The following is an 18636-nucleotide window of genomic DNA, read 5'->3' as shown; positions in this document are numbered from 1 at the left end:
TATATTGAAATATACAGAAAAATAATAAATATATACTGTATATTTCTATTTTTATTTTATTGTACTTGATTTTATTTTGTAATAATTGTTATTTTTAGTTTAACGTGCTCTGAGTTTTAATCTTTATTTTTGTGCCAATTTGTCTGTTCGGCAACGCACCGATCCTCACCTCATAACGTGTGAACATGTTTGGTGGAATAAAAACATCCAGGTGGGGAAAGGTGGCCGTCTGCTCCTGTTGCTCCAGGAGGGCAACTGGTCCAACCCCCCCGCACCACTGACCCAGTTCTGGGTGTTTGTTTAGTCAGGTGAGTGGGTCCTCCCTCCCCGCACGGAGCCGTGGCCCCAGGGAGCCTGCCCGGGGGTGGTGGTGGTGGTGGTGGTGGTGGTGGGGGTAGGGGTGTCCAGGACGCTGAGCCAAGGGCAGTTCACTGAGTTCCAACCGAGCTTTGTTTATGTGTTGTGGACGGAAAAGGTTGAAACAAGAATAATGCAGCGGAGTAGAAACTCCAAGGACAAAAAAAACAAAAAAAAACAAAAAAAAACGCTCTTGTTTCTTTGTCTGGATCCCTCCAGGAAGACGGGGGGGAAAGGGCCGTGACAGAAAGGTCTTTAGGATTCACTGCGTCCGGACACGACCCGCTCATCCAAAGTGAGTCGCAGCGGAAACCGAACCCGCTCGGAGGAGGTTTCTCATTTATTTATTTATTTATTTATTAATTTTTGGATGTGCATATATTTTATTTTAGTTCAGTATGCATGTAAACACGTATTTTACTTTTCACACAATTAAGTAAAAGAGGACCAGTAGCAAACCGCTCCTTTCTGTTATCGAAAATATTATTATTATTATTTTCTTTTTTAATTTATCTCTGGTTTGTAAAAACATTGCAATTTCTGTATCTATCCATCTATCCATCTGTCTGTCCGTCTGTCTGTCTGTCCACCTGAGTAACTATTTGACCCAGTACTTTCTTGCTCGGGTCATTATTTGGAGAACTACTTCCACCTCTTCCTTCAGTTGAGATATCCCTAAAGTGCCAGTACTTTTACCACCGAGTAGAAGTAATTCTTCCCACCTCCCTTGAGCCGTTGCCTGGGTTGCGGCCGGCCCTGTCGTTCTCGAGCGGTAGTCACGGCGACGGCTTTACTGGGCGTCCCCGGTGGTTTTGTGGGGCGCCTGTGCGTTTCGCCGTCTGCGCCGCATTTTCCGCCGTCAGCTGGGACCAGCTGCTGTTTGTTCGGCCAAACCTCACGTCTGACTCTGCCGACGGCGACGGCCCGGCTCAGAAGCGGCTCAGAAGCGGTTTGTCGTGTGGTTGTTCCTATCGGCCCAGCGCCGGGTCTGGACGCTGATGAATTGGGTGTCGAAATAAGCCCCTTAAATCGGTGAACACGGTCATTATTTTAACGGTTGTTTCCACCCGTCGCCGAGAGAAGAGGGAGCTTGTATGGCTCCACCGGGGGCGTCTGCAGGCGCCAGAGGATTCAATTCAGTACTTTTTAAGAGTTTTTGGTTTTTTTTAAGACAAATTCCAATTAATTCGAAGGTAGATCTTTGGACAAATCACCCCTTTCTTATTCAGTAAAGTATTGCAGGTACACCACAGTACCACTATATATTCGGTGCATGGCAAAGCTCAGGTTCAGTGGTACGGGCTAAGGGGTTTAGAAGATGAAAAATGTTTTTTTTTGTTTTCCTTTTCAGACTTTTTAAGGACGTTTTTAAGGACTACTGACGTCCTAACCCCGAAAGACCGGTGCAGCGATTGCAAGTTGCTTGGGTAGAAACCTTCAGTACCATGCAGAGCACACGGTTTTCAGGCCAGACTCGGTAACTCGACCCCCCGTGGTCGTGTTTCACGCCGCGGCGCCTCGCCTCGCCTCCCCGGCGGCCGGCGGGCCGAGCCCCGCGGTGTCACCCGAGCCCGGACTGGAACCGGCGACTATCACCGCATCAGCGCTGGGAGCCGGCTAATCTGGCTCAATTTACTTCACTCTCATTTCCCCTTCTCTGCTCTCCTTTCCTTTCTTTTCCTTTCCTAACCCTTTCCAGCTTCAAGAGATGCAAGAGTTAAGTGACGGAACCGATTCGATTAGTATTCACACGCTTGATGCACTTGCAATGCCTTCAACCCCAAAATGACTTATATAAGCTTTATTCAATTCAATACTTTCTTTGAGATGGAGCGAGACCACCCTCCCAACCGTCGTCTCCTCAGCGGCGGCCGGCGGTCAACAACGCAGACTGTGTGAAAAAGAAAATGGTCGCAGCGTCTGTGACATCACCTGTTGGTTTGATGATTTTGGAGCCTCGAGTTTGGCTTCGCGCTCGCTGCCGTCTTGGCCGAGCGGAGCCAGCGCTGCAGCCCTGTGTATGGATTTGGGCGGTGGGGCGGAGTCCTGGTGTGCTGCGGGGCTGGCGCGACTGAAACCGCCGGACAGTCGGAGCAGGGAAGGGACACTCCCACCTTCTATCTATCTATCTATCTATCTATCTATCTATCTATCTATCTATCTATCTATCTATCTATCTATCTATCTATCTATCAACTTGAGTACAGATTTGAGTACTTTCTTACTTCTTACTTATTCTTGAAAGCGCTTGGTTGGCACCACCTCCACCATAGCAATTCCAGGAGCCGGTGGGGATTCAGTGCCTTGCTCAGGAGGCCCCCTGGCTCCAGTGACAGTCCAGTCTCACTTTATTAATGTTTAACAGCTCAGTGATTAGAGAGCTGCAGTTCCAGGACTTTGAAGGGTTGTTTGCACAGTTCAGAGTTGGACACTTTACTGCGAGTGAAAGTAATTCATTAAATCCATGAGTAACCATGATTAGATATTCAAGTGTAACCTTTGACAGCACTAATAAGATCATGTGAGACACATTTAACAAACTGTGGTTTGACCATGTAGCTGAGACGCATGCTTCTAAATGTGCACGTGCGTGCCTTCATTTCTGTGTGTGAGTCCCAGGGAGGTTCACAGGGAATTCAACCCATTGGGAGGCAATTTTATATTTACATTTTTTTTATCATTATATAAATTGTCTTCGTGTTGATTGCCAGTTATATATGAGATACAAGTTATACAAGATAAACAAATGTGATACTATGCACAGGATAAATTATTGTTATGGTATATAGGTAAAAATATTATAATGATCATTTGTACCTATATACCAGTATTGCATTTCTATTTCTGTTTAGTTTTTTTGTTTTTAGGCTAGCTGTATATATTTGACATTTAAAATTAACTTAAATTAAATTATTATAAAATTTTTGTTTTATCCTATTTTAATTTTTTTTTTTTTTTTTTTTTTCGGACCGTTAAGCTTTACTCTGTGCTGAAGTGCACCAAAACTTACTGGTGTACATGCATCCAAATTCAATTTACACTCTTAGTTGAACAGGGGAACATCCTTATCGGGCCTTAAATTATATATATATATATATATATATATATATATATATATATATATATATATATGCACGTTACGTATAAGTTACCGTGCTGCATCAAGAGATTGAAAGATTGAAAAGACACAAAGGAACATTAAAAATACAGCTCTCACAGCTGTCCAGCGAGACGCTATCTTCAGGATGCGACACACTTCCTGTCTCTGTCTCAAAGCTATTTTTTACTGTTTCTAACCGCGTGTGTGTGTGTGTGTGTGTGTGTGTGTGTGTGTGTGTGTGTGTGTGTGTGTGTGTGTGTGTGTGTTTGTGTGTCCGTGCGTGCGTGCGCCTTCAGGAAACCTGCCGTATTGTTTCTCCTTCGGTTTTGTGATGCAGGTCAAATGTGGATTTAGCTTCGGATGCTGCGTGTCTTTGCCCGGCTGCAGCAGCTTCTCAGGGCTCCGGTCTCAGTAGAGCAGTTCAACTGAAACTACAGCGGCACCAAAGCAGCAAAGTGTGCTTCATAAAACACACAATGAAATGTCCCTTTAAAGCTGCATTGTCAAATCTTGTGAAATTCTGTCTCCAGTGGTAGCAAAGGAGTATTACTATACATTCTTTGTTGTTATTTTTGAATATTTTGTGTGTGTTACATGAAAGCACCATAGCCCTTTCGGGGTTTCTCATCTGCAAAATATGTATCAGGCTGCTGTTGTGTCTGTTGTGCATTCTTGGTGCTAAAGAAATTTAAAAAAAAGTAAGAGCAAGGACAGGCAGATAACTCTTGCAGGGAGTACGGTAATGCATGTTTTAATGCCCTCTTATATAGACATAAAAGGAACTTTTGGCTTTTGGCCGGTGAATTTGAATAAAGTCCAGGAAATACAGAGACATACTGCCCGACAAAATAACTAAATGATTATATCGATTAAAACAAATAATATTTAAATGTAATAAGGAGCTCATATAATAAGCACCAATCAGTTGTTTCAAATTGCCCACTAGTTTGTCTTAAGCCCCACGCTGTCCGCGGCTCCGGGCTCCGGAGCTCCGGTCAGCTCTGGGCTAGCCTGTGTCTCTATTAGCAGTCTGATGGATGAAGTCTTTGCACAGGACATATTTCAGTTCAAACTCGTGAAATAATGAGCCTGTGGCATAACATAAAGAAGAGGGAGTGGCATATGGTATGTGCCTGAAGGCTCCCATGGCACACCCATGGGCCTCTGACCTCAGTTTGACAAACAGTAATGGCACAATAGCAACAAATGCATTCCAATAGATTATTAGAATTTTTGGGATTTCGCAATCCCAATTGACGGCCTAACTTCCAGTCTGGAGCTGGAAATCCTCGGTGCTGATGGCGGCAGCTTGGATGCCTCTTGGCATTTGGGGCCAGCCATGTGGACGGCTCGGGGGCCCCCATCCTGCGTTCAGCACATCCTTATGTCGGCGTTGTATTTTTGTACCGCAAGATTGACTTCCCTTCGGTTGGAGGTTTTCAGTCGAGGGAGCAGCATCTCTGGGCCACTCGCTGAATTGCAGTTTGGAGCGCTTGTGAGTTGCTTCAACACGGGGCCATAACGGTTGGACGGTTGGAGCTCCAGAGATGACCCGAACCACATCACCTGAATGCCTCGTGTGGCCTAGTCAGGAGGGGTTAGGGTCAGGTACACGGACCCAGAAGGTAGAGCCATGATGCTTGGCAGGTTCAAGGGTCAATCGACTACAGTAAGGAGCGGCAGCTAATGCAACTATCTAGGTCAAAGAGTTAGTTCAACCCAGTCGTGCAATTAATGAGTGGAATCAGGTGGACCAGTGCACGGTTGGAAAAACATTTGACTTGGAGTCACCCTCCTCTACTGAGGAAAAGAAGGAAAGAAGAAGAAGAAGAAGAAGAAGAAGAAGAAGAAGAAGAAGAAGAAGAAGGGTAAGCACCGAGCTGAGAGCCAAATGTATTTTGCGAGAGATTACCCTGTGGGCATCATTCCGTTTCATCCTGACACCCTCTCACACACACACGCACACACACACACACACACACACACACACACACACACACACAGCATATCACCAGGTGTACTGGTACAGTGTTTTTGAGGGTGTGGTTGGCTTTTTCTGTGACCGACTGTGATGACTGATGTGAGGCGTCAAGGCCGAAGCTTGAGCTTTGAACAAACAAGACTAGAATGTGTACAAAGAAAGAGAGAGAAAGAGAACTACAGTGAGTTTGAGTCAAATCAAATCCTGCTGAAGGGACCTCAAGATATGATAACACTTTATGAATTAAGAACAGAGTGAGAGTAGAGCAATACCGTCGTTTCCCCCAATATATATATTCAAAATAAAAAGAAGTAATTAACAGCTCTTAGTTCTCTATCTAACTCACACAACATTTGACCAAAAGGTGAAATGTTGTTTAACTTTTTATTTTTACTCCCTGCTGCAGTATACTGTAGTAATCCCACAACTGCCGCCATCAATTTATAACAAATAACAGATTTTAGCACTTAAAAAGTGTAAAATAAATTCCCATTGAGATAAATGAATTGAACCCGCAACCCTGGAAATGTTGGTGCCATGCTCTTTGAACCCATGAGCAACGCAAGGAGAAGAATCCCCTGAGCAGTGGCATTCAAACTTTGTTTCTGCTGAGCCCCCCTCCATAGGATTTCAAATACAAAAAGTACAAATACAAAATGCCATAAGCAAACTAACCTAGTTTATAATAAACCAGGTCGAGCGTTCATTCACAAATAATGGAAATAAATTGAAATATGAATAAATTACATAATTTTCAACAAACTGATGAAAATAACAACCCCTTAGATTTGGAAAAAAAAACATATTATAAAAAAAAAAAACATTTCATGAAATTTAATTAGTCATATCAAAGTCCTTAGTATTTAAAATATATAAGAAAGGCATTACTTTTTTTATCTTTCATTTTCTCGTGCCCCAACCCTGCAATTTCTTCACCATTCAACATTATATCTAATATATATATATATATATATATATATATATATATATATATATATATATATATATATATATATATATATGTGTATATATAATATATTATATTTATATTTATATATTTTAACATTACGTAAGAACATCAGCTCAGTTTCTCTGTTCTGTACCATAAGCACCAACCGGTTGAGTAGCATATTTACATCCAACCAGGTAATAACCTAAACTATCAATCTCTCAATCTCTTAATTCTTCTCACTCTATAATTTATCATCAGTTCGCCTCCTCACTGAAGTAAGTGATTTATTGGGCCAGTGATTACTATATGCAGGGCGGATGTGCTCTGTGGGGCGTCATCAACTTAAACCGCCTCAGAGGACAACGGCAGCCTCCGACTGGTCCGTCACCGGGCTGGACGGGCTGAGAGGAGCCACGGCTTCCAGCTCACACAGGAGCTGCGGCTTGTGGCCGTGTCCTGTTCAACTCATCGCTTCATGTTCGCAGAGCTGCATTCATTTACTAACACGTCGTTTGCAAATGTTGTTTTTTTTAAGTGACATGGTTATGTTCCATCCCTATTTATATCTGTTTATGAAATATAACATTTTAATGTATGCAACATTTCCCATAACTTCTGTTTCTCTCTTTCTTTCTCTCCCTTCTGTAGGTTTCCCAAAGGTTCTTCCATTTTCTCTTGCAGTCTTCAACTACTGATAAAAAAAACTACACAACTACCTCCCAAATGTTCTTCTACGTAGCTTTTATTTTTATTTTCTTAATTACGTCTGTTGCCTCATTATTGAGGACAATGAAGTGCTCACACAACGTGAGCGTAGAGCTCGCACCCTTATGATGGGACTCATTGATTCCTTAAATGTAGTGTACCAAGCAAAGCTCAACTACATATTTGAGGTTTTCCAAAAACTCTTCCTTGAGCTTGATGGCACAAAGCTATCCCCCAAAAGTGCAACCACTGAGGACCAAGTTGCTGACTTGAATGGTTGCTGGTCCATTGGTCCATATTTAGGATTTACAGCATGCTCTTATGTTACCTAGATTTGCCTCTTAATGCTTGTTTCACTGTAACCCCAAATGTGACCCAGCACTATACTAAAGAATATACAGGACTCTGGACGACATAGCATTCAACACAGTGAGGGAGAATGTAAAATGTAGAATGTAGGGTTGGCTGAGCGTTTCAATTTTCATATCGTCCAATCATGGCTACTCGAGATCGCGAATAGGCGATCCAATCCCCAATAGTCCAATCGCCAGGGGGCGGCAGGATTAGGGGGGGAGTTGCATCACAGCACACCAGTGAAATGCTGGTGGTGTTTCCCACGCATAGACTTGACTTGGGTGGGCCGCCCAGGTATGTTATCAGCCACATTTCCCTACATGCAGAGGACAGGGATATCCCAAATGAGGGAAGTAATATATTTCTGTAAAACATATTAAAAAAAAAAAAAAAAAAAACACACAAATAAATAAATACGGTCTCGGCACCCACTGAGTCACCATGGCCACTAGGCGGTCCACGGGCGGCCATGGCGAATTATTATTATTATTTTTTTTACAATTTGTTTATACAGATATTAAAAAACGTGTCAGAGCACCCGGCGGATGTTGAGGGTGCCGTGGCAGCAGAGCCACCTTCAGTGGACCGCCCAGCCAACAAAAAAACAACTTGTATAAATGGCAGATAATGGGAAGGTTTGCCGGTTTCAAAGAATGAAACAAATTTGCCAAATTATCCCGTCGGACCTCTAAGCCGAGCATTCTGGAGAGCAGGGAATAGAGTTCGGAGTGGCAGTCAGGGATCCTTTTCGACTTCCCCTAGATTTTTGTCACTCGCTCTTTTCAGTTGGAGGCCGTGAAAGGAGGCCTAAACAGTGCATTCACAACAAAAACAATAAAGCTTCAAAAATATAAATAATTATTTAGTTATTTATACATAATTAGAACTGATTGAAATTAAGGTGAATCTACCCTGAAAAAAATGATCTCTTAACAAGCAGGTGAGACTTGAAAATAAGAACTATTGGATGTTTCCGATGGACCTTTTTTCCCCTTTTGAGATCTAGAAACATGTGCTTAAGATTATTCAACTATCTTGGAGATTATACATGTCTTCAACACCATTACTAAGAAAAAAAAAAATCTAATGACGCATTTGTTAAGTGAAGCAAGGAACTTTTTGAAGAAAACTTTTTCAGACTTTTGATGGCCTTTCAAAGCATCTTTACTAAATTAAGGCTTTAAAGAAAAACAAGCATTTTTTAAACGTTTTTTTATTTGCAGTGGACATCAAATCTGTACCACATTTGAAAATAGGTTGAGGCTCAATCAGTGAGACATAAAGCTCATTTAGAAATAAAAGTCTAGTTCGAATATAATATTATTAAATACACTTTTTCGCTTCAAAAAGGGACCTGTTATGAAAAACTCAGTGCTTTTTCAGTGCTTGTGCACATACATTTGGGTCTCTAATGGGCTTATTCATACGCAAACTGTGAAATATGGCAACACAGGTTTTGTGAGCTGTCTTTTTCATAAAACACGCGGTGAAACAAGCCCTTCAGATTTGCAACCCTTATCATCGTCATTTAGGGCCTCAATACAATAAGAAACCGCCCCCCATCTGAGTAACTCCACCCACGGCTGGACAATTACAAGCGCGGCTGGGAGCAGCTTTGTGTTTAACAGACCAACACAAATCTTTGAAAATGAAGACGAATTAATACCAACTGTCTGGGAAGAAACTTCAGACGATGGAAATGTAATTATTTACAAAATAATTCTGCTGTGTTTCCTTCGAAGAAAAAAAATAAAGGCACGTGGTAGACAGACTGTCGGCTGCAGCGTGCGATTCGCTGTGTGTTTCTGGAGTGTCCCTGTTGTGCACGGGCGCTAATTACGCATGGAGGGAGACGGGTCCCCATCTAGACCAGATCTCAGGTCTCTAGAGTCTTCTTTCTCTCCTCTCATCTCCTCCTGTGGTAAGTGAAATGTGACTCCACGGCCACTTTGGATAACACGCTCAGTAGTTTTACGAATTTGACTTTTTTTTAAATTGGATGAACATGGGCACTGACACGTGAAAATTAACTAAATGGGTTTTATTTATATTTAAAAAACAATAATAATAATAATAATAATAACGACGGTGGGAAACTGTAATCGATGTCTGCCCGGACACTGGGTGACACTGATAACACCGGCAGCCACGGCAACTCCATACAAAACACCCATTAAAAACTCAATGGTCAACATAAGCTGGGCCATGACCCGCAGGATGAACTTCTCATCATGGTGACACCTGAAATGGTCAAAAACCCACAGTGGAATGATGTTCGGTGCAAGAGTGATACAACTAGAACGTCTTGATTTGTACTGCTGAATCTGAGCTACAAGCAGTCATGAAAACTCACCTTGCTTTGATGCGTCGGGCGTTGACTCGGCCCTCGCAGCACCCCATCACGATGCACGGCCCGGCGGCGGTGCCTTCGGTGATGTGCTCATTGTGGCTCGCTGTGTTCGGGTGCATGAGCTCCCTGTGAATCTACACCTGCGACACCACCGCAACGGCCCTGTGGTCCTGCGATGGAATGCTGCACCGACGACTCCATGCGTGAGCACGTGTCAAGAGAAAAAAAAAGGCTCAATGACAAGTGACAAAAGCCTGGCACTTGCATTAGTGCATAGTAGTGCATACACATTAAAAGCGAGTAACAACGGCCTATAAGTGTTGTAGTGTGTGAATGTAACGGGTTGGTACCGTGCTCCGGCGGGTTACCTCCCAAACAGGAGCCTTTCTGTGTGGAGTTTGCATGTTCTCCCCGTGCTCACATGGGGTTTCCTCCACCTCACGTCAGTAAGGACCCCCCACCACAAACATGCACAACATCATCGTCTGACCAGCGATGGACACTCGTCACCAGGTCGCCGGGCGCGTCCACGTACGCTGCCCACTGCTGCTGGCTGTGGCCCCGGAGGAAGGACAAGCCAGGATGGGTTAAGCGCAGAGGCCTCATTTCACCGGCCACCATCCAAAGCGTGTGCGTGTGTGTGTGTGTGTGCAAGCATGTGTTGCAGTGTGGTGTGCTGTGTGACGAATAAAGACTGTTCTTCTCTTCACATTTAATTCAAGTCGGGTCGAGTGGAAAATGAAAAGCATGCGGTAGCTGCTTTACACCACCAGGGGCATCGCGTCTCCAGTTGAACACAATGCACGGAAACCGCGTCGCAGAAGGGAGCACGACTCGGCAAACACTTGTAAAGGAAAGTGCATTCACAACGTTATTCATTAGATGACAATTTAACTGCACGCTGAAACGAGCAAAAGTCGTACATTTAACTCCATAAGGCCACATTCAAACATTAAACAATGAAATGAGGAAGTTCTCTTTCGCCGCGACACAGGACGGGGCAGAGAGATTACGTCATCAACTGGCGACTTTTACTCTTAAAGGGGCAGTGGCAGGCTTTTCTCAGTATTTAGGCATTTAACCCAAAAATGGATTTTTAAAACACAGATTCATATCGGTTCACATTGATCGCGACGAGGTGACATTTCAAACCAAAACAAAAACATCAATAAAATACTGATTCTACGTGGGTTACGTGAGCACGCACACGCACGCACACGCGCACACCGTCCACGCTGCTCCCTCCTCCTCTGCTGCCCCCTGCTGGCCTCCTGGCCACATGGCGATGCAGCGAGGTGTGGCCAGTGATGGAGCCTTGCGTCGTGGAACTCTCACGAAGTCTCCAGCGGATGGAACAAAGTGTTCGGGTTCAGTTTGTTTCTGATCATTCTTTTTTTTTTTTTTGTTGTTGTTGTTGTCCATAAAGTTGACACCTGGAGCACATTAACGCTTCGTCTTTCATGTTTGATGGGATTAAGCAACTGTAATGGAATGCAGCAGGTGTAAACCACATTAAAACATGTTGAAACGTGCAGTCTTTGGGAAATGTATTTGAAAACATTTGAAGAGGGAAAGAAATACAGCTGAGCAAAGTCAAAGGAAATTACATTTCAACATTAGGGATGAGAGTTAAAACCAAGAAGGTAAATCAATCAAGATTCCCCGGAGTGCATATTTCCTTGAATGTTGAAGGAGGAAAGTGAAGTTTGAAACGCTGTGTTTTTACGGGATTCCACCAGAGTTTGCCTCGAAAATTACGTCAACACGCACAAACACATGAACTAAAAATATTTTATTGACTGTAAGATAATGCACGGATTGGATTTGAAGGAAAAACGACACAAAAAAACACAAAATCATCTCAAAGCATATAAATGTAGGGCGCCATGGAAGGACAATCATTTAATGTGTTTTCAAAATACCGGATAAAAAGTTTGTGAATGCATTTTCACAGATTACCCTGAAGGTCCATAAAACCTGTCACATTAATACCAAGACGAACATAGAAATGCAAATCATCACAGGAATATAAAAATCTTCCTCTATCTGACACTGCACCTTCTCACAGGGACACTGAGGACCCAGACTCCAGCCAAAATCCAGGGTGGAGAGGTTCAGTGAATGTGGTGTGGAAGGTGTGAAGGTGTCTCAGTGTGTCAGAGGAAACTGAGTAGAAGGACAGAGTTCCAGCTGTCCAGTCCAGATACACTCCTACTCTGTGAGGACCAGGGGACGTATGGGGAGCTAGGAGTGTTGGACTGTTATTGTACCAGGCAGCGTAACCATCATCAGAACAATCCAGGATCCAGGACGTCTTATTCCCCCCAAGAGAGCAGTCATCGCCCTCTCCTCTCCTTCCGATTCCTCTGTAAGTCACTCCTATGGAGACCACTCCTTCCCACTCCACCTCCCAGTAGCAGCGCCCAGTCAGATCTTCTCTACACAACACCTGTTCCCAGTAGTCAAATCTCTCCGGGTGATTAGGGTGCGGCTGCCGCTCTCTAACCGTCATCACCCTCCTGTTGTTCTCGGAGAGAGAGAGTGTTGTGTGTGCTGTGTTTGGGTCCAGTGTGAGTTTAACACCATCTGATGGAGAACAAGACACAAAACAGCAACAGTTAATGATCTAACATCCCTGTTTGTTGCCTTTACTGTGGATTCATCAACAGACGGTCCATTCATCAGCAGTTTCCCCGACTCAGAATTGTGTCCAAAAAAAGACTGTAATTACGTTTTGTTTCAGGGGACAGTGCCCTAATATTTTAATATTGGAGGGTCTTTCTCTATTTCCTAAATGTGCATCCCAATGTAGTACTGTTGAAATCTTAACGATACCCATCCCTGCCCCGTTCCTCCGTGCCCCGTCTCCACACTTTTTTAGTTGTTTTATTTGGAGGAGCGGGGCGTGGGTGAACGTGATGCAGAATCACATGCGCAGTGAGAGGATCCCTGCGAACGAATCAGTGGCGCGATTGGTCTGAGATAGTTGCGGCTCCAGGTTGCTACTTGTATAAATTCTTACACAGGTGCTTATACATTAGGCAGACAAATCAGTGCGTCCGGTGTGGCTCATTTCTGTAATCGTGTGGCTCACTCCCATAATGTGGTTTTGCGTTTGTCTTTTCTGGTAATGAGATCGTGTTTTTTCGTAATTTGCTTTTGTTTTGTCTATTGCATGTGTCTTCTTAAGTTGCAGTGCGTTGAGCTCTCGGGGCCGCTAAACGGACTGTACTAAACAGACACTTACACTTCCTCACACCTGGTTTCAGCCTACACGCTCCGCTGTGCTCCACCCTGGGGGAAAACCAAGGCAGAGCAGAATGTTTTCTTTGATCAGGGACACATATACATCAATAAGCTGCAATCAATCATTTTCCATCCCACATCAGTCATATGTGCTGTCTGACATCACCCTGCGTCACCCAGCATCCCAGTGTGATTGGCGTACTCCTTGTAGAAGAGCTTGTCAGGGAGGTGGGCTGGTCTCTCCATACCTGAGCGTGTCCAGTCTCCAGCGTGGCTCCTCCAGGCCAGCAGAGAGCAGCATTACTCCTGCCTCTCCTGGGTGGTTGTAGCTCAGGTCCAGCTCTTTCAGATGGGATGGGTTGGAGCCCAGAGCTGAGGCCAGAGCAGCGACGCCCTCCTGTGTGACCAGACAGCCTGACAAGCTGCAAACAGAAGATGTCAATACAAGGACAGAGTTACTGTAGTACCTATAATATGATATAACACAATATTATATATATTATATTATATTATACAATATAATATTCTATAATATAATATAATACATTGTGGTGGACCAAGGAGCGTGGTCAAGCCGCGGCTGCAGACGGCAGCATGGCTCCCTTTTCCGCGGCCGCCAAGCTGCCTGAGTCGGACGAATCAGCACCCGCGCGGCGCTCATTGGTTCGACTCGGGGCTGGGAGCTTTCTTAATGTTGGTCTGTCTTGCAGAGGGGATCGCCGGACGGGCTCAGCAGCCGACCAGGAGCTAGATCGGAACCCCATTCCTCTGTTTTGTTCATCTTTATAATAAAAAACTCTCGCCATGTTGGCGAACCACGGCCAGAAAGACTCAGTCTCCCTCCCGAAACCCCTACCCCTGAGACTTCCACATACATTATTATATTTTATTATAGAATAGAATATGTTATAATACTTGTATTTATTATACCATTATACAATGTAATGTAATATATCGTGTGCATAGAATCACATTCTGTATATTTTAAATATATTTTATATATTTGATGATTTCTGTTGTGTATTTTTCAACTATTTGTGTATATTAGGCAATTTTTATTATTATTTTTTTATTTAACTTTTTAATCTATTTCATTTCATTTTTATTATTATATTTTATTATTTAGTGTGGGGGTAGTGTGGTTTACGCAGCCACTGTCGTGGGATTAAGTAATTGGGCCCGGGATCAGGTTGGCTGTACGTCTGTTGCTCGTCAGAGCAATCAATGATCAAATCACCCCCCCCCCCCCCCACACACACACACACACGAGGAAAGCCTCTGTCATGACATGTGTCCATCTGCTCCCAGATTGTTCCATCTTGTCTACAATCTCCACCTGTGCGCTGTGCGCCACTCGGTTGGCGTGTGGCAGGTGGACCTGCGACAATTATTATTTTAAATGTTAATCTTTTTTTTCTAAGTTAATTGCCTGTAGAGAAAAGCACCAATCCTCACCATGACAAATTCTTTGTATATGTTCATGTACTCGGTGGAGTACACTCATTCTGATATTGATTAATATAAAAAAAAAATGTCATGTTATCATGTTATCGTTGTCAAATGACTTTCACTGACTTGTGACTATTATTTATTAATTACTTGGAGTCCATTCCTGATCTCAGTTGGTTGCAGAGGTTGCGGAACACTGACCTGAGTGTTTCCAGAGCACAGTGTGGACTCCCCAGTCCAGCAGAGAGCAGCTTCACTCCTGAATCCTGCAGATCATTGGTGCTCAAGTCCAGCTTTCTCAGACGAGAGGAGTTGGAGCTGAGAACTGAGGCCAGGGCTTTACAGCTTCTCTCTGACAGATTACACACACTCAGCCTACACACCGACATGGATGCAGATAAATAAATAGTTTAAAGTTTTTCTTTCCATAAACAGTAAAACTATATTCACTTAAAGTATCTCCTTGGATGTCAAACAAATTCCAGTTAATATAGGGATATTATCTGTGCACCTACAGAGATGTTTTGGAGGCTTTGACCACTGGCAGCAGCCTGAGAAGACCCTCCTCTGAAGCAGAGTATTTCTTTAGGTCAAATACGTTCAGCTCCTCTTCTGATGACAGTAAGATGAAGACCAGAGCTGACAACTGAGCAGGGGAAAGTTTTACTCCAGAGAGACTTCCTAATTGCATGTACAGTTGAATCTCCTCCACTAGAGAATGGTCATTGAGTTCATTCAGACAGTGGAACAGGTTGATGCTTCTCTCTGGAGAGAGATTCTCACTGAACTTCTTCTTGATGTAACAGACTGTTTCCTGATTGGTTATCGAGCTACTTCCTTTGCGTTCCAGCAGGCCTCGTAGGAGCAGCTGGTTGCTCTCCAGTGAGAGGCCCAAAAGGAAGCGAAGGAACAAGTCCAAGTGTCCATTGACACTCTGTAAGGCCTTGTCCACAGCACTCTGGTGGAGGGATTGTAGCTCAGATTTGGATGTTGGTTGTGTTTCTGACAGCAGATTGACACCAGTGCTGGTGAATGTCTGGAAGATATGAAGAGCTGCAAGGAACTCCTGAATGCTCAGATGGACAAAGCAGAAGACCTTGTGCTGGTAAAGACCACACTCCTCTTTGAAGATCTGGGTGAACACTCCTGAGTACTCTGAGGCTGCTTGGATATCAATGCCACACTCTGCCAGGTCCACATCATAGAAGATCAGATTTTCTTTCTCCAGCTGTTCAAAAGCCAGTTTTCCCAGAGATTGAATGCTCTTCCGGCTCTCTTCATTCCAGTGTGGATATGTCCCAGATCCTCCATGATACTTGACATTTCCCTGTATGGACTGAACCAGCAGGAAGTGGATGTACATCTCAGTCAGGGTCTTGGGCAACTCTCCTATCTGTGCTTTCGTCAAGAGGTGATGCAGAACGGTAGCAGTGATCCAAGAGAAGACTGGGATGTGACACATGATGTGGAGGGTGCGTGATGTCTTGATGTGGGAGATGATGGTGTCAGCCTGCTTCTCCTCTCCGAATCTCTTCCTGAAGTATTCCTCCTTCTGTTTGTCGCTGAAGCCTCGCACCTCTGTCACCATGTCCACACACTCAGGAGGGATCTGATTGGCTGCTGCAGGTCGTGTGGTTATCCAGAGGCGAGCAGAGGGAAGCAGGTTGCCCTCGATGAGGTTTGTCAGCAGAACGTCCACTGAGGTGGACGCTGTGACATCAGTCCACATCTCATTGTTCTGGAAGTCCAGAGGAAGTCGATTCTCGTCCAGGCCGTCAAAGATGAACACAACTTTAAACTTGTCGTAGCTGCAGATTCCTGATTCTTTGGTTTCACTAAAGAAGTGATGAACAAGTTCCACCAAACTGAACTTTTTCCCTTTCAGCAAATTCAGCTCTCTGAAGGTGAATGGAAAGGTAAAGTGTATGTCCTGGTTGGCTTTGTCTTCAGCCCAGTCCATAGTGAACTTGTGTGTTAAGACTGTTTTACCAATGCCAGCCACGCCCGTTGTCAACACTGTTCTGATTGGTTGATCTTGTCCAGGTAAGGGTTTGAAGATGTCTTGACATTTGATTTGTGTTTCTTCTGTCGATTGCTTCCTGGAAGCTGCTTCAATCAGTCTGACCTCATGTTCCTTGTTGACCTCTGCACTGCCCCCCTCTGTGATGTAGAGCTCTGTGTAGATCTGATTCAGAGGTGTTGGCTGTCCTGCTTTAGCGATTCCCTCAAACACACACTGGAACTTCTTTTTCAGATGAGACTTCAGTTTATTTTGGCACACAGGAGCAAGATTTACTGAAAGAACAAATAACAAAGGACATCATTGAGTTAATGTTACACTGTGAAATGTCAATATTTCCTGCTTAATGTGTAAACCTCCCAACTCCTTGTTGTCAATTTAGCTACTTCACTGCTGGCTGAAAAAGTTTTCTGTGTGTGCAGTCCAACTGTTGTGCAGTTGGTTATTAATCTGTTTTAATGTTTTCATCATGCTACACCCTCAATAACAATCAGCAGCTTTACCAGGTTATCTGTAGCACACCATTTACCATCTGCAGGAAGTGTCCAAACCTTCCATTCAAAAGATCAGCTCTAGTAGTGCAGTCAAAAGACATAAGACACCTTCCATGCTGCTTCAATTTAGATTTTATATTACTCCACTGTAAAACAACTTTAAAGCTGTTTTACTGATATAGGTATAACTGATTAAGTCCTTCCTTCTTTTGTGGCTCTTTACTTATATCCTGTCTGTTATTCCTAGACTGTTTTCTCCAGAGTGGAATTCTCTTTTAAATGTGTAGAACAGCCTCTTACTGCTCTGCAGAGAGTCAGCCAGCTCCTCCTGCTTCATCCTCCTCAGGAAGTGCAGTGTGATCGTCACAACTCCCTCTTTGGCGCTCCTCCGCTGCTCCTCTTCCTCACCCCCCACCTCAAAATCATCATCCTCGTCCTCTCTCCGTCTCTCTGAGCATTGTGGGTAATCTGGACTCAGAATCTTTCGGAGCCTCTTCAGCTCCTTCTTCACAAAAGTGACCATGTTGTCCTCAAGCAGCTGGAACAGAACATCAATAAGAACTTTACTGTCCTGGATTCATATCCCACTGGTCTGAAGAGGGAAACATGGAGACTATTAACACCACAACACATGCTTCTTCATTTCATCTGGAGCTTGATGGAGGTTTACACACCAGGAATATGGAGTCCAGGTCTGTTTTATGTCCAGACTGACCACGGGTGACCTCTGACCTCTGCTGGTCTCTGTGGAGGACACACACACACACACACACACACACACACACACACACACACACACACACACACACACACACTTGTTGACTTGTTAAAGTCATAAATCCATACAAAAAACATCTCCCAAGTCCACACAGTTAGAGGTGATTTCTCCTGGTAGAAACACAAGGTGAACACCTCAGTATTTTCTGCTCTGATGTTCTGATGTTTGGAGAGAAGACGCTAAATCAACAGAGTTTGAAGTTTGAGTCCAATTCATTTTCTCTCTGACTTGTTTCCTCCGTTCTGATTACAATCTCCTCCGGACTCATCATATATTCGAAAATCCTACCTCTTCTCAGTGGGGGGGCGGCCATCTTTGAGGTCAGGTGGACCTCTCATTGAACAGTCACTCTTCATGGAGACACAGCTGGGTTCAGGAGCATGTTCTCCTTCCTGATGGAATCTACCAGTAAAACAGTACCCAGCATCTGTAGGTTAGGATTTGTACATGTTTGGCTGTTTATACTACTATTTATTTGATAATTCCTCACCTCAGCTCAGTAGACTTATTCCCATCTTTAAAACCAAAAGGTAAATCCATTGACCAGTCACTATTCATGGAGACACAGCTGGGTTCAGGACCGTCTGCTCTTTCCTGATGGGGTCTACCAGTAAAACAGTAACCACCATCTGTAGGATTTGTACATGTTTGGCTATTTATACTACAATTTATTTGATAATTCCTCACCTCAGCTCAGTAGACTTATTCCCATCTTTAAAACCAAAAGGTAAATCCATTGAGCAGTCACTCTTCATGGAGACACAGCTGGGTTCTGGACCGTCTCCTCCTTCCTGATAGGGTCTATCAGTAAAACATTAACCACCATCCATACGTTAGGATTTGTACATGT

The 18636-nt window shown here is 43.8% G+C and overlaps 1 protein-coding gene across 2 annotated transcripts; it reads right to left on the bottom strand.

The window, feature by feature from the left end:
* Positions 1-11604: 11604 nt before the first annotated feature.
* On the bottom strand, positions 11605-18386 carry LOC307230270 (protein NLRC3-like). 2 transcript variants are annotated; one of them, XM_080000522.1, is made up of 9 exons: positions 18277-18386; positions 18075-18188; positions 17683-17752; positions 17309-17546; positions 15010-16789; positions 14696-14869; positions 13294-13467; positions 13047-13093; positions 11605-12385 (listed from the first exon to the last, which is right to left on the bottom strand). In XM_080000522.1, the coding sequence occupies exons 1-9, from the start codon at positions 18342-18344 to the stop codon at positions 11862-11864; spliced, it is 3189 nt and encodes a 1062-aa protein (XP_079856648.1). In that variant the 5' UTR covers positions 18345-18386; the 3' UTR covers positions 11605-11861. The 2 variants fall into 2 exon arrangements, with proteins under 2 accessions (XP_079856648.1, XP_079856649.1); XM_080000523.1 differs by lacking the exon at positions 13047-13093 and having other exon boundaries at positions 12255-12385.
* Positions 18387-18636: the final 250 nt, after the last annotated feature.

This window comes from Zeus faber (genome assembly GCF_960531495.2).
Source record: "Zeus faber genome assembly, chromosome: 5".
NCBI lineage: Eukaryota > Metazoa > Chordata > Actinopteri > Zeiformes > Zeidae > Zeus > Zeus faber.
The sequence above is the reverse complement of the archived record's forward strand: the minus strand, read 5'-3'. Positions and strand labels throughout refer to the sequence as shown.